The sequence below is a fragment of the Panicum virgatum genome, chromosome 1K, assembly GCF_016808335.1.
Source record: "Panicum virgatum strain AP13 chromosome 1K, P.virgatum_v5, whole genome shotgun sequence".
Lineage (NCBI taxonomy): Eukaryota > Viridiplantae > Streptophyta > Magnoliopsida > Poales > Poaceae > Panicum > Panicum virgatum.
The window spans coordinates 3,080,815-3,096,488 of record NC_053136.1 but is presented as its reverse complement, the minus strand read 5'-3'; the positions used below and the strand labels follow the sequence as shown (position 1 = coordinate 3,096,488).

The 15,674-nt window shown below is 46.7% G+C and overlaps 2 protein-coding genes across 3 annotated transcripts; one reads left to right on the top strand and one right to left on the bottom strand.

Moving 5' to 3' along the window:
• The first annotated feature begins 5,354 nt into the window (after positions 1 to 5,354).
• Positions 5,355 to 8,979, top strand: LOC120641071 (CASP-like protein 4A2). The gene is made up of 3 exons (XM_039917067.1): positions 5,355 to 6,747; positions 6,851 to 6,986; positions 8,650 to 8,979. The coding sequence occupies exons 1-3, from the start codon at positions 5,603 to 5,605 to the stop codon at positions 8,839 to 8,841; spliced, it is 1,473 nt and encodes a 490-aa protein (XP_039773001.1). The 5' UTR covers positions 5,355 to 5,602; the 3' UTR covers positions 8,842 to 8,979.
• Positions 8,980 to 9,047: 68 nt separating this feature from the next.
• On the bottom strand, positions 9,048 to 14,139 carry LOC120640934 (L-aspartate oxidase, chloroplastic-like). 2 transcript variants are annotated; one of them, XM_039916907.1, is made up of 8 exons: positions 13,644 to 14,138; positions 13,210 to 13,357; positions 12,461 to 12,815; positions 12,055 to 12,297; positions 11,149 to 11,205; positions 10,929 to 11,009; positions 10,619 to 10,680; positions 9,048 to 10,444 (listed from the first exon to the last, which is right to left on the bottom strand). In XM_039916907.1, exons 2-8 carry the CDS (start codon positions 13,338 to 13,340, stop codon positions 9,424 to 9,426), a joined length of 1,950 nt encoding a protein of 649 aa, XP_039772841.1. In that variant the 5' UTR covers positions 13,341 to 13,357; positions 13,644 to 14,138; the 3' UTR covers positions 9,048 to 9,423. The 2 variants fall into 2 exon arrangements, with proteins under 2 accessions (XP_039772841.1, XP_039772900.1); XM_039916966.1 differs by having other exon boundaries at positions 9,066 to 10,444; positions 13,649 to 14,139.
• Between the last annotated feature and the right edge of the window lie 1,535 nt (positions 14,140 to 15,674).

Here is a 15,674-nt window from a genome sequence, read left to right as displayed (position 1 = left end):
TAGCAGCAGTGCCAGTATCCACGCCCTCGCGCATTGGCCTGGCGCTGCCGCACGGCGCGCACACGAGCACGAGGAGGACGAGGACGAGGACGACGACGGGGGTTGCCATTCGCGGCGCCGGGACACCCAACGGAGTGGAACGAGCTGCTGCGGCCGCCATCATGGCGCGCGGCAATGGCCGGCCGGCCGGCTGGGATCGAATGGATGGAGGCCGGCGATGAGCTGAGCTCGATCGATCGCGCAACGATCGCGAGGGCGAAGGAGAGGGCGGGTGGACGGGCGCGCGGCGCTGCGAGCGAGCGAGTGAGGACGTGGCAGCTAGCGACCGCGCGAATATATAGAGCGGTGGACTTGGTGCGCGCGTGGTGCGGTTCAGGTGGCGGCAGACAAGCCGAGCGATCGCCGATGATGGAGGCATGGACGGAACGGGATCATATCGTTCGGATTTTCTCCTAGCTCAAACATGAACTGAAATCAAAGATGCTGTTGAACCGGCCGGCCGTTGACGAGTTCAATCAGAAATTCAGATCAGAATGGTGTCACTGACACATTGGAAGCCCGCGAGCTGCTTTGCCGGCCGGGGCGGTGGATCGACGAAGACGAAGGTTTCCATTCCATGGTCGGGGCTGTGGATCGAGACATGTCCATGGTCGGGGATGTGGGCGTTTGGCTTCAATCAACCCCGGGGGAAGGGATGGCGAGTTCATGGTCCACATGTGCCGGCAGGAAACGCAGGTGTTTGCAGTTCAGAATCAGATCATTCCAAGCACACAAAGGGATGTTCAGTAATCATAATACGCTACTAATCAGATCATTCCAAGCACACAAATGAGGATTTTTTTTACATGACATGCGAGTCTGTCAGTCACTTGCGTTTCATCAAGATCACTGTCAGTAACTCAGTGTGCTCACTGGAAGGTGATTCACTTCCAGTCTCAGTCAGAAGTTTCATGGAGAGTTTTATGACATTAAATATTATCAATTTTGCTGATGTGATAAGGAGAGAAGGATGGAGTTTCATGGGATGTGAGGAGAATTTCATCACCATGAAACTCATCTGGTACAATTATCTAGTTCACAGTCTATTATCTAGTTACCTAATATTTTTTTTGAAAACTTACAAAAAAATACTATACTTTGTGACAACTCTTACTTTACAAGTGTGGCAACTTATGTGTATATACCTTGGCAACTTATGTGATAGTATATAATAACTTGCCACGAGTGAAAAATATTATCAAAATATATATAAGTGGGACCTAGTTTTGTTCTCCTCGTCGCACAGAACGCAATGGTGCAAACGGTTTTGAAAACGGAGATCGTATGATGAAGATAAATTATTTTTTTTTCTAGAAAAACACATGGACCCCACTCCTTCGGACAACACACCGCCGCCTGCTCTCCCGACCACGATGGGTCGCGCGCTCCATCCAGCGCCACCCGTCGCGTGTTATCTTCATCCTTAAAGTCTATTAGATGATCGGTCGCGCCAGCGATCGATCGCGCGCCCCTGCGGCCCGGCAACCAACCCACGGGGTCTACTTCTTTTTCTCTCTAAAAAATGTTTTACCTCCCTCATACGAGCTCCGTTTTGAGAACCAATTGCACCAATGTTTTCTACTCAACGAGCCGAATAAAACTAGATCCCACTTGCATATGATTCGACGATGTTTTGCAACAGTATCAAATTGCTATATGTTATAACATAAGTTGCACATGGTTGCATACATAAGTTGCCACACTTCTAATATACAATTTGGCATAGAAAATAGTATTTCATTTATATGAGTTTGTCATAAAAACAGAGTGTCCACCAACAATTCATGTGGCAACTTATGTGTACGACATCCTTCTGTGTTGTGTGGCAACTTATGTGTTATATGTGTAGAAACTTATGTTTACGACACCCTTCTGTGTTTGTGGTAATCTATGCGTTATATATGTAGTAATTTATGTGTAAGACACCTCCTGTTTTCTGGCAACTTCTATATTACAAGTGTGGCAACTCAGTATAAGATTTTGTTTGGAAACTCGTGTGCATGAAATTTTTTACTGGTCTTTGTGACAACTCCTGTGCATAACAAGGTATGTTTTCATGGTAATTTTCTTTTTTTTTTTCTTGACAACTTACATAAAAAAATGCTATATTTTGTGTCAACTCTTACTTTACAAGTGTGACAACTTATGTGTAGATACCTTGGCAATTTATGTGATAGCATATAGCAACTTGCCACGAGTGAAAAACATCATCAAAATATATGCAAGTGGGATTTAATTTTGTTCTCCTCGTCGCACAGAATGCAATGGTGCAAACGGTTTTGAAAATGGAGATCGTATGGTGGAGATAAATCATTTTTTCTAGAAAAATACATGAGCCCCGCTTTCTTCGGACAATACACCGCCGCTCTCCCGACCGCGACAGGTCGCGCGCGACTCGTCGCGCGTTATCTTCGTCCAATGGCTAAGCATTGGTGGCGGAGAGGTTCCTAAAAACTTGATGAAGTTAAATGGGGATGAAAGGAGTACAAGTTTCAAAGCGGCCTCAACTTTAGAATTTAGCGCTGGAATCCTATCCTATCGTTCTGTGTCAGTAGTACTACAAGTCTACTCCCTCCTTCCTCGTTTATAAGGCACGGTGGAACATGGCACGGTCTTCCAAACGATACTTTGACCATTTATTTGTCATATATTATATCACTTATGATTATAAATTTATAATCATTGTAAACTATATTTGATGACGAATCCAATCATATAAAATTTACATTATAAAAATTTAAAATTAATAGTTAAATTATTGGTCAAAGATATAAATGTTTGAATCTTGATATGCGTGTGTGCCTTATAAACGGGGAAGGAGGGAGTACAACGTAAGCTGCGAGAAAGCAGAGGTGTCTGATTGGAGAAAGCCTTCCTCACACCACACAGGCAGTCTCAAAGAAGAAGGAACAACGTAAAGCTGGATGAGAACAATGGAAGAACCACCGATCGGAGAAAGGAATCCACACACACCACGGACCGTGCTGCCCCGGTGGCACGAGCACGACGGGGATTTCTAATTCGTGCGCATGCCATGACAGCTCATGACGATCGATCAGACAAATCCCATCATTATTAGTTCGCAGGGTGCAAAAATGTGACCTTTAGATGTATTCAAAATTAGATGGATTCAAAATTAGTGTCCGACTACCAAAGCCACGCTATCCACTCACGTCCCGCATGCACATCGTGGTCCCCATTCTCTTTTATGATTCCAAATAAAAAATTTATATGAACAAAAATATAAAGCCAAACTATGTCAACATAGATTATATACGAAATATATGTAAAGATGAACCATTCAAAAATAACTATAAAAATATAATTTATGTACAAACAATCTATTCATAAGTTATACATGAAAGCACAAAAATATTTGCATAAATTGTGTGACACGAAAATTATGGAGAAAATTATCTATATGGCCCTTTTAAAGTTAGTTCTTCCTTGCTTGGTCAATTTTTTTTTTCAAAACTTTCCTATATGACCCCTTAACTTCATTTTCTCCCTAATCTAGCCCTTCCATTAGTTTTGAGTGTTAACGGTGTTAGCAGCCACGTGAAAAACCCATTTTACCCCTCTACATGAGCATGAACAATGATATTAACATTAGTAATTATTTTTGACAAAAAATACATGGAGTAATAACTCTTGAACACCTGAGACTGCAACATGATTCTCTATCCATTTTGTTTATATGACTCAGTTCTGCAACTAACATGATTCTCTGAGCAATTGCAGCAGAGAGATTTGTACTTGGAGAACTTTTTTTCAGAGATCGTGCCTGAGCATGTATGTCATTAAGAGGAAGAAAATTACAATGACGCAGCTTCTAAAGAATCCTCAAAGTGTGGAGTTACAGATGGTACACGACCGCACACATCAAGAACAAGCAAGAAACCCACAAAGCACCACCCATCAAGCGACTAGAGTCAAATAGAAACCTGCTCTAACAAATAGAAATACACCAAAGCTGCCCACTAAAGACGTCGACTACAGCAAAGGCCAGTCGAAGAAGAAGCAGAAGGCAAAGCAAGACAAAGCCTCCAAGATCACACCTCTAGAACGACGCCAACGTTAACGTCTATCCGAGAAGGGATCGAGTTTTCACTTGGAGAACTTGATAATATCTCATAAAATTAAATGGAGAACACGATGGAGCTGCCTAAAAGAAATTAGAGGGAAGCACTGTTGCCGGTTCCAAAGTGGCCTCAGCTTTAGAATTTTGCGGTGGAACTAGGAGTACAACGTTAAGCTTGAGAGAAACTAAAGTAGAGGCGCCAGATCAGATCAGACCCCAAACGCAAAAGGCAAAAAATTTGCTAGGGGACACCCTTCAAAGATGGTTTTTGCCACAAACCACTAAAAAATGATGTATTTGCTCCAAAACAATATACAAGTGTGGTCATTTGCTGTTGGACACTATACCTATTATTATATCTAAATCTAATATAAAGCTACATGAATTGACTGTTTTACCCCTGCTCAACTGTACTCCGTAGTTTACTACTGACGAACGAATCGCAATCGGACACCAGCCCAAAATGAATCGGCCCCCTCGCTACTTTGTTCTATCGATTTGGCGGCGCCCCCTCCCATCGGACACCGGCTGCTTCAGGCGGCGCTCGCTCCCTGCGGCGGCGGCGCCAATATGCGGCCGTTGCTCCCACGCTCGGCGGCGGAGCCCGCTCAAGGCGGCCGCACGCTCGCACCCTCTCTTGCGTCGGAACCCTGCTCCCTTCTCTGCTTTTCTTCTCCACCGAACCAACAAGAAATCAATGGCAGCAACCGCATGTCCTTTCACCGAGCAAATCCAAACAAACATTTGTGTGACATGAGCAAATCCAAGGAAACAATATTTTGCTCATTTTCTTCCAAACCTCAGCCGCGTGGCCTGCAATTCCACCTCGTCAAGTACCAAATCCACCTCACTGGTTGCATCTTCCCCCAAATCTGAGCAAGTCGCCACTCTTTTCTTCCCTGCTTCCACGCCACCAACAGTCGCAAGCCACCCTCACTCATGCAGCTGAATAGCACCAGCGGGAGCTCGACTTTGCTGTGCAAGGATGCATAGGAGGGAGTCTGCGAGCAGTGGGAGGGAGCAGCTGGTCCGCCTGGACGCGACGGAGTAGACGACGGGTATACAGGCAGGGGTATATTGTCCTTTACATTTGTTTGGTGACTTATTTGAGTAGAAAATACTATTATATGAGCTATAATGTCCAGCAGCAAATGACCACACTTATATAGTGTCTTAGAACAAAGACATCATTTTTTAGTGGCTTATGGCAAAAACCATCTTTGAATGGTGTCCCATAGCCAATTTTGCCAACCCAAAAGCCTCCCTCCCTCTCACACCACAACACACCAGCATTCTGACAGACAGGAGAAGGAATGAGACGCAAAGGCGGTTGAGAAGGGAAGCACCACCGGCTGGGGAAAGGAATCCACATACACCAACCAACACGATGGATGATGGACCGCACTGCACCGGTGGCACGACCACGACGCGGCACACACAAAAAGTGACCAGGCAGAGTCAGTCCTACGCGGAGAAAGCAATATGAAATCCCGAGCACACACAGAGAGAGAAACTGAGAAAGCAAGGCCGGCTAGTTCATCAATTCAGTGGCTGTTTCAGAGCAGCAGGAAAAATACTCGCTTAGCAGTTGTCAAAGGGAGTCCACTGCATGAACAGTCGAATTTCTGTAGGAACCCTTTGAAACACTGCTGTGAGATTAGTGAAGTGAAAACCAAAAGGTTAGATAAGTGTTTCTGCAGAAAGTTTGGGCTTGTGCTTTACAGTTTTATTACAGGTTCAGAAAATCACGGCACGCGGCAGCCTCTACCAAAATCAAAAGCTTCGCTTCCCCGGCAACAGCAATCCAACCGAGCAGCGTCGATTTACCAGAGCAAAGGGCCGCCCCTTCCCTGGAGAAAGAAAACCCCCACTCCCAAGTCCCAACTCCCTCCTCCCCTCCACTCCTCCCCCATGGCGCTCGAGGCGCAGGCCTCCCCGTCCCCGTCGCCCTCGCCGCGCCGCTCCCCGCCGCGCGCGCCGGGGGAAGACGACGGGGCCGCGGATCCTCCGGCGCTGACGCCGGCGCGGGAGACGGCGGGGGACGAGTGGCCGGACCCGGAGGATCCCCCGGCCGCCGCCACGCCGCCGCGCTCCCCTCCGGCGGCGGATCTCTCCACCGCCATCGTCGTCGCCTCGCGGCACCACGCGGCGGCCGCCAGGTACGTGCCGCCGCGCGCCGAGTCCCGCACCGCCGACCCGGACCCCGGCCGCGCCGCGGGCTGGCACCCATGGAGCGGCCGCCGCAGCGCGCCTCCTCCCCGTCGCCCTCGCCCCGATCCGCCGCCGCCGCGGCGCCAGCGCCCCGCGGAAGTGCCGCCGCAGCCGCCGGTTCCTGCTCCTGCTCCCGTCCGCGCTGCGGCTCCACCCCAGCCCCCGGCCCCGGCCCCAGCCCCAGCCCCAACCCCAACCCCGGCCACCACCGCCACCGCCCCGCCTCAGTTTAGGTCGGCCGACCGGGTGGTGCCCAACAACCTGTCGCGCAAGCGGCCGGTCGCGGCGATGCAGCGCACTGCGCTGGTGGCGAGGGGCGCGGCCGCGGGGCTGTGCCTGGCCGCGCTCGCGGTTCTCGCCGCTGACACCGGCAAGGGCTGGGCTCGCGACTCCTACAGCAACTACAGCCAGTTCCGGTATGCAGGGGGAAAAATTCCCCCTTGTTTATACATGGCCATTAGGGTTCTAGCTAGGATTGGCGATTTTGTCTTGGCGTCAATATTCTGCTGCTTGGCGCAGGTACTCGGAGGCGGTGAACGTGATCGGCTTCGTGTACTCGGTGTTCCAGTTTGCTGCGCTGGTCGGGCTCATGAGGAAGAACAAGCATTTGATTCCCCATCGCAAGCGTGATCTCTTCGACTTCACCATGGATCAGGTTTGTGCCTCGTGACGCTTTTACTGCTCCTTTTCCTTGGTTTCTTTAGGGTTGTGCAACTGCTTTTGTCCTCGTCTGATGTGATGTTACAAAAGAAGTGGAATATATATCAAGTCATCGTGTTGAAGCAAAGTATAAGCTTTCTAACCTTCGTGAAGATGTCTTCCTTGTGTTCAGTGATGTAGTCTTTTATGCTGCATTTGGTGCCATAAGGCCGTAACCGTAAATGGGATGGTCAAGTCGTCATTGTCTTGAGATGCCTTCTGTTTGGTGTTTTACCCTGAATTCTGGAAAAAAGTCATCATCTTGCGATGCATCCAGCTGCATTGCATTCAAATTGTGTTATCCTTTTCTAAAGTAGGAAACTTTATATCATCCAGTTTTGTGATTGCAATGGATCTTATGGCTGTTAATTGTTACTTATGTGAAGAGAGTCTACCTCCAACACCAGTGTGGAATTATAAAATATCTTACTGGGTGCTGCATGATGTTCAGTGGATCATTGTTGCCTTGACATATTTCCTCTTCAAGTATGTGTTGAAATGTTTCTTTTATTCCCAGTGAGTCAACAATTGATGAGCTACAATGGAATAGTTATTTACTTTCTTCAAGTAAAGTGAAATTATTTCACTTTTCAGCATAAATGGTTATGTGCTGAAGTGCAAACACTAGAATTGGAGGATCGTTGGCTTCTTCCTGATTTGTTATCTGAACTGATGAAGAGTTACGGGACCACAAAATTCGTGTGTAGCATCTTCATTGTGATGTCATTGTACAATTGTCAGTTATACTTCCTACACATATTTCAAACAATCTCCTTAACACCTAAATTTCTGAGCACTTAATAGGTAGTGCCACAATTCGTCCGGCGATGTTATACGGTGCTGAATGTTGGCCTACAAAAAGGCGACATGTCCAGCAACTGAGTGTAGCAGAGATGCGGATGTTGCGGTGGTTTTGCGGGCACACAAGGAGGGATAGAGTCCGGAACGAAGTTATTCGGGATAGGGTCGGGGTGGCACCAATTGAGGAGAAACTTACCCAGCATCGGCTGAGATGGTTTGGACATGTCCAACGAAGGCCTCCTGAGGCGCCGGTGCGTAATGGGGTTCTTGGGCGGGTCGATAATGTAAAGAGGGGTAGAGGTAGACCTAAACTGACGTGGGATGAGTCGGTTAAGAGAGACCTTAAGGATTGGAATATCTCTAAAGAGATAGCTTTGGATAGGAGCGCTTGGAGACTAGCTATCAATGTGCCTGAACCTTGAACTTATTTCTTTCGGGTTTCATCTCTAGCCTACCCCAACTTGCTTGGGAAAAAAAAGGCTATGTTGTTGTTGTTGTTGTTGTTAATAGGTAGTGCCATAATAGACTTCTGTGGATGGTCGGGCACATGATTTAGACAGTCAACTTAATCAATTATCCCACAATCACCTTAGTTCCAAGGTAGACACTGTACTTAAATCACCATTGACCAAACTGTGCATTGGTGGTGTCGTTTCGCCTTTTCTTTTCTCAACTATATGGGTAGAGAATTCTGGGATAGTACGCAAATATATACTTTCAAAGATAAGCTTGCTTTCTCTGTGTGCTCTTGCTTTTGAGCTGTTGAATTGAATCTCTGCAAGTTGAAGCCAATGCTGATTTCTTCTTTGTTATTCCAGGTGCTGGCATACCTTTTGATATCGTCATCATCTTCAGCGACTGCCCGAGTAGGTGACCTGATTGACAACTGGGGAAGCGACCCCTTCCCGAGCATGGCGAACGGCTCCATCGCTATATCTTTCATGGCTTTCATAGTTTTTGCCATCTGCTCCCTCATCTCCGCATATAATCTGTTTCGCCGAGACGTGTAGCTGCTCTTGTCAACTTCTTGTTACCCCTCCATTTCTTAGCAAAGTTTTCACCGCAGACTTCATTGTATTGTCAATGTATATATGATGGCATCTCTAAACTTCTAGCAATAATACATGTACCTATTGAAGGGCAGCTCACTTATGTGTTGAACAAATTCCAGAAGTTCCTTTGCTCAAAAAAAAAATCCAGAAGTTCCAGGGACTCTGAATCAAGGTAATTCCTGTAACTCTGAATCAAAGTAATTTTACTGCATGAGATGGACATCGAAGCCTCAACGGTAAACCAATTGGTGTACAATCACCCATATACCTACGCTACCCATCAAAGGTTCAGCCCAGAGTGCAGCTCCAACAATATCTTTTACAAGTTACAACAGCTGGAACCGGCAAGAATGCTAAGATTGGCACAAGTACACAGGCTACTTCAGCCTAACTGTGTACCCGATGAATTCCAGTTTCACTGGATGAATATGAGTTTGCTGTCGAATCAAAGTGGGCTGCTTCAGCCCAGTTCTGATAAACTAACGAATCCCCAAGTCCCAGCTCCATGCATGAACTGCATCTGCAGCATGGCAATGCCATCTATTTGCACTGCAGCTGCCTCTGCAGCGGCTTGGAGCTCCATGTCAGCTCCTGGACGGCGGCCGGGAAGATCACCGTGGGCTTCCTCCTGCTCTCCTCCAGGTACGGGAAGTCCTCGGTGAAGTGCAGGCCGCGGCTCTCGCGCCTGGCCAGCGCGCTCTTGACGACGAGCTTGGCGCAGCAGAAGAGGTTGCGCATCTCGCAGGCCTCGATCCCCACCATGGTCGGCGTCCACCCCCGCCGGAACAGGAACCCCTCCCACTCCGCCTCCAGGTCGCCGATCTTCCACTCGGCCTGCTTCAGCCGCCCCGTCGACCGCACGATGCCGACGCACTCCCACATCACGGCCTGCAGCTCCGTCCTCGTCTGCCGCGTCCGCCCCACGATGTCCGACAGCGCGCCGCCCCCGAGCGCCGACGGCGACGGCAGCGTCGGGCGCGCCCACCGCGCGGCGAGGGACGCGCCGGCGTCGGCGTCCACCATGTGGTCGATGGACGGCTGCACCGCCCGCCTGGCGAAGACCAGGGCCTCCAGCAGCGAGTTGCTCGCGAGCCGGTTGGCGCCGTGCAGCCCCGTGCAGGCGACCTCGCCGGCGACGTACAGGCCCTTCACGTTCGTTTCCCCCTGCAGCCCCGCCCGGACGCCGCCGCACATGTAGTGCGCCGCGGGCACGACGGGGATGGGCTGCCGGGTGATGTCCAGGCCGTAGCGCAGGCACTCGGCGGCGATGTTGGGGAAGTGGGTAAGAACCTCGTCTCTCGGCTTGTGGCTGATGTCCAGGAGAACGTAGTTCTCGCCGCACTTCTTCAGCTGATCATCTATGCTCCTGGCAACCACATCCCTTGGTGCTAACTCCGCGCGATCATCGTACAGCGGCATGAATCTCTCCATGGACTGGTTGTAGAGGATTCCTCCATCCCCCCTGACGGCTTCTGTTATGAGGAATGCATTCTCTCTTTTTGTGGTTGGCTTTATTGGGAGGCCCTCATCTGAAAGTGCAGTTGGATGGAACTGAACAAACCTGACAATGCAAAGTACAAGACAAAATTAGGATAATTGAAGGGAAACCGATTCGTACCTACTGCTACAAATAGAATTGGGGTGTCTAATTTTTAACTAGCGATGAGTACAATACTATCAAAAAAAAAGAGGTTACACTTTTCTTTTGAAACTAAGGCCAAGAGGAGAAACTCACTCCATATTGGAAATTACAGCCTGAGCACGGTGACACATAGCAATTCCGTCCCCAGTAGCTACCTGAAACATTGAATTTCGAGGAGTCTTAGGAATATTGTGAGTAATATATTAACTTGATTTTCCATCAAAGCAAATGGATGATGTAGTATAATATCCATCAGGTCACCTACTAATACTGTGCAACATTCAAAAAGCATGTCATCTTAGCATAATATATATAAAAAAGATAACGAGTTAACGACAGATGCATCTTAAAAATCACTATATTGAAAAAGATATAAAGGAGTGTGGTGTCTGCTGAAAAGTACCGGTGGATTGGTTGTTGTGGGATATATATGGCCAGCTCCTCCAGATGCAAGCAACGTTACTTTCGAGATGAAACGGACTACCTGGATGACACAGGAACAAGTTATTTTACTTGAACGTTTTTTGACAAGAGTCGTGCCAAAAGGCTGAAACTGAAATGACAAGTATCACTAGAGGAAATGAGGTAGACACTATTTAATTTAAAAAATCCAGACAATATACCTTCTGAGTTTCGATGTCTATCGAATCCACTCCATAGCAATGGATTTCACCATTTTTCTGAGAAAGAAGAGAACCATTCATATTAGTCATGGGTGTTTTACACTTTAAGTGCAAACCTTTTGCAATTGAAGGAGATAATTAGGCATGCCATATATAGCGCAACACATGTTTCCACTTCTGAAGTGTAAAATTTTTAATGGTTGTGCTTCCAGAAATAATACAAGTAAAAAGGTCCAGTGACTCAAACTAGATTTAAATGAGCAAGACACTGAAAGTTGCGAAATGGGTAAAAACAAGGATAATGTGTCAAATTTGAGTGCAAATTTGAGAACATAAGTGGGGAAATGGTCAAATGGGAGGCAACTTGCTAGTTAAGCGCCGCCAAGTATGGCATTTTAAGGTTGCATTTAATAGGTCGCTGTCGACAAACATTTGGAAGCCGACAATAACAGGCCATTAATAACCAATATCTTCGTATTGTCGCTTTCTACGCTGTTTCCTGAAAAGTGGGCACTTCAACAGCTATGCTCTCAAACCTTTTTCTATACTCTGCACTAATAATAAGCAAGTTCCATTACTTTTTCTATTTTGGAAAAGTTCCACTATTGTGTTCTTTGTATGATCTGAAGACAAAAAAGAAATAATTAATCTGGCCAATCAACAGTTCACACAATGGTTTTCGTGTAGTCCAAGGCTATTTGCTATGTATCAATTTATATGTTTATGGAGGAAAACAGCATGCACGCAACTATATAGCAGACAGCTTTCAAAACTAACAGAAGGAAACCACATGCAAGAACGCAAATAACTACTTCATGTCAGAAAACAGAACTAAAGAGTCTACTGAAAGTATTATCCAACAAATAACTAGAGACTAATGATCAGCATAAGAATAACATATCCAACCTGACATGTCAATAGATCAATGGCGAAGTGGTGACCAAACAAAGATATGTTATCATCGTTGTCAACTGCTTGCAGCAGTGCTCTTTCAATCTCTCTTCCAGTCATATCAGCAGAATGGACAATTCTGTTGTGAGAATGTCCACCTTCCCTTGCAAGGTGCAGCCTACCATCTTCACCATGGTCAAATGAGGCACCCATGGCAATTAGTTCCTTGACGCGCTCTGGGCCTTCTGTGCAAACTATCTGAAAGATAGCATTAAGGGTATTAGCAAACAAATAACGACTAACAACTGTACAAATGCAGGGGGAAAATGTTCACAAGCAATGATTGACTGGAACATGCATTCTGAGACAATGGTGAGGCAATAAAAAAGCAATTGTAAAGATGATGGATGCTAAAACTTACCCTCACAGTCTCTTCATCGCACAGATAAGCGCCTGCAACAATTGTGTCTTTCATGTGACTTTCTACAGAATCCGAGGGACACAGAACGGCACTAACACCACCTTGTGCATAGTTTGTGTTGCTCTCATGAGGCTCGGCTTTGGTGATAATAGCAACAGAGCCGTGCTTTGAAACTTCCAAAGCATACCTTAAGCCAGCAACACCACTGCCAATAACCACGAAATCAAAGAATTTTGTGGTGTCGTCTTGAAAGCACGAGAGTGTAGAGGCTCTGATGGCGCTGACCCTGTGCCTCACATGCTGTTGAGAGACAGTAGCAGATCTTGCACCCATGAAACGAGGCATGCTACCTAGTCTGCAAACAGAATTAGCGCGCCGTATCAGATTAAACAATGCAACAATGACACCATAGGAAGTGTCAAGTGATCAAAGCTTGCAAACTGCAATAAGAAACTCAGTTAATTGAAACACTTAACATGTTTGGACAGTTTTTTTTTAACTGAATCCTACTTCTGTCAATTTGGAATTTTTATACTGCTTCTTCTAAAAGTAGTAAAAAACAAATTGTGGAGAACAACCTGAAGCAATGAAAATCAAATGCTCGGGAGCTTAACTACTTAATTAAGAATGATACTCGACAAATCAAGGAATGCTATTAAACTACACTAAACACTTGAGATCCTCTAAAAACTATAAACAATTCAACAGAAAGAGTCAGCGTGAAGGACGTTTGACAGTAGCAACTTCACCTAGAGATATCGAGCTGGGCGCATCTTCTGAAAGAGAGAAATGGTAGTCCAGAAGCTTGCATGTGACCTTTGTCGGCATGCATCGCCCCTGCGCATCGGAGGCTTGCAAAGCCGCTGGTCAGGTTCGCCATCCCGACCTTGGTTGGGCCTGCAAAAACGAAACCAACGCACGGAAACCAATCAAGATCCTTGGATTTCACAGAGCGGAAGCACCAAAAGCAAGTGTAATCTCGAGGATCAACAAGCAGCAGAAGCAAGAATTCCGAGGAACAGCAAGGCAACGAAACAGAGCATGTCTCTGATTGCGAGGGATCGCTCCACGCGGCAAGAAGAGGAGATCCAATCATCCCCGGCGACAAAAATCAGTAGCTTACGAAAGATCGGGTCAGGCAATTCAAGAACAAACAAAGCTGGCGGGAGGATAGCACGCTCACCTCACCTGTACCTGCGCAAGAAAGGCTAGCTCCCGCCTCCAATGGCAAGGGGGTGGCGAGGAGAAAAGGGGTCGCGAATTCCTAAAGGGCGCTGAGGAAGACGCCGCGCTCAAAAGCGCACGGCCTTTGGGCCTCCGAAGAGCTGGGCGAAGGAGCGGGCGGGGGCGGGCAGCGTGCGTGCCCGGCTCGGCAGGCGGCTGGTTTTATTGCGGAGGCGAGCGAGACCGCGAGAGGGAGAAGCAACGGGAGAAAAGGGAGGGGAGAAAGAAAGGGACAAGTTGGGAGAGGAAAAGCCAAACAAGGGGAGCGAGGAAGAGATGGCTGGCTGGCTCTGCGGCCTGCTGGAAAAAAGAGGGCTAGGCGAGGGAAATTCTTGGCATCCCGAGGCGCCACATCGTCACCGACGACGACGACCGATGACGCCGCCGCCGCCGCCTCGTGCGGTGCCCCCTCCCTCTCTTTTCTCGCCTGGACCGCAGGCGGAAGGTTCACCGGATCTTGGCGTTGGCGCCGGGGGGGGCCCGTGCCCGCCCTCTTTTTGCCTTGCGGGGCCTGGAGGAGAATCGAGGTGTGGGGTCGCCGGCGGTGGTGGGTGCCGGCGTGGTGGCTGGGGTCGGTCGCCTGTGGACGTGCGGTTGATGCTATGCTGACTTTCCGTTACCACTTGAAAAGGAAAAACAGAGGATTTCCACGCTATTGCCAAGAACTTCATATTGCATTCCGCTAGATTCCCGACCCATTCGATCCATCCCGATTTTCAATCACAAATCCTAAATCCACTCGAATTGAAGGGAAACCTAGGCTAAAGTTCAAAAAAAAAATCCTCCTCTTAACGAAAACATGCCGACCGAATTCACCATTTTTTTTCCATATTTTTGTGATATTTAGAAAGAGAATTTTAAAAAACTTGACATGCGGGCTGCCGAGAAAAAACCACCCCACGACATTGTATTAAGAAGAAAACAGAAATCCCCTCAATTCCCGCCTTCACTCAAACATAGTGGCCCGTCGTCTTCTGAGTAGGACCGAACCCAAACTGCTTTGGATATAGAAACAGATGAGATGATTTTTTTCATTTTTTATTTTTTGCAAAGGGAGTCAAACTCCCGACCTAGAGGTTCCCAACAAGATGTCCTGTCAATTGGGCTAAAGCCTCTTTGATGAAAAGAAGATTTGGATGGCAACACATTACTCCCTTCAGACCCTTTTATAAAGCGTCAACGCATATCAAAATTCAAACTCTACAATATTTAACCAATAATTTGACCGCCAATTTTTAACTGCTATGGGACAAACTTGATATGGACAGATTTTTAATCAAATGTACTATCCCATCCCATAATTCTAAATTTATAACTATAACAATTGTAATATAAAATAAATAAATTGTCAAACTATAATTTGGGAGACCGTGCCAGATCAAATTATACCTTATAAAAGAGTCCGGAGGAATATCTATTAGAGAAATGTTATTCAGTCGATCGGAACATCATAAATAATCACATGATTTATAGGTAAACAAGGATGCACAACATTGAGTTGAGAGCTAGGCAAGACAAACCGTTGCAAGCATCAAGCATGGTGTGCGTATGTAACCACCCTAATCCGCACGTCCGTTGAGCAGTAATCGCATGGTCCGTATTAGTCTTTACTTATTCTATTTATTGTTGGGTCGTAGCTTTTGTCGTTTAATACATACGCACAAAAGCGCGTATTAACCCTGTTACATTACTCCTCCTATTTTTATTTACATGTCATATTAAGTTTGCCCCAAATCAAATTTAATAAATTTTGACCAAACTTATAGAAAAATAATAATAACTTCTACGGTACCAAATTTGTTTCATTGAATCCACTATAAAGTATACGTTGGATGATATAGCTGTTGCTATATTTTTTTTTATAAACTTGAGCAAAGTTAATAAAATTTGACTTAAGACAAATTTTATATGACATATAAGACCAATTTCAGTGGGAGTTTCATGAACACGGTTACCTATACTGAGAACTAGGTAACTGTGTCGGATGAGT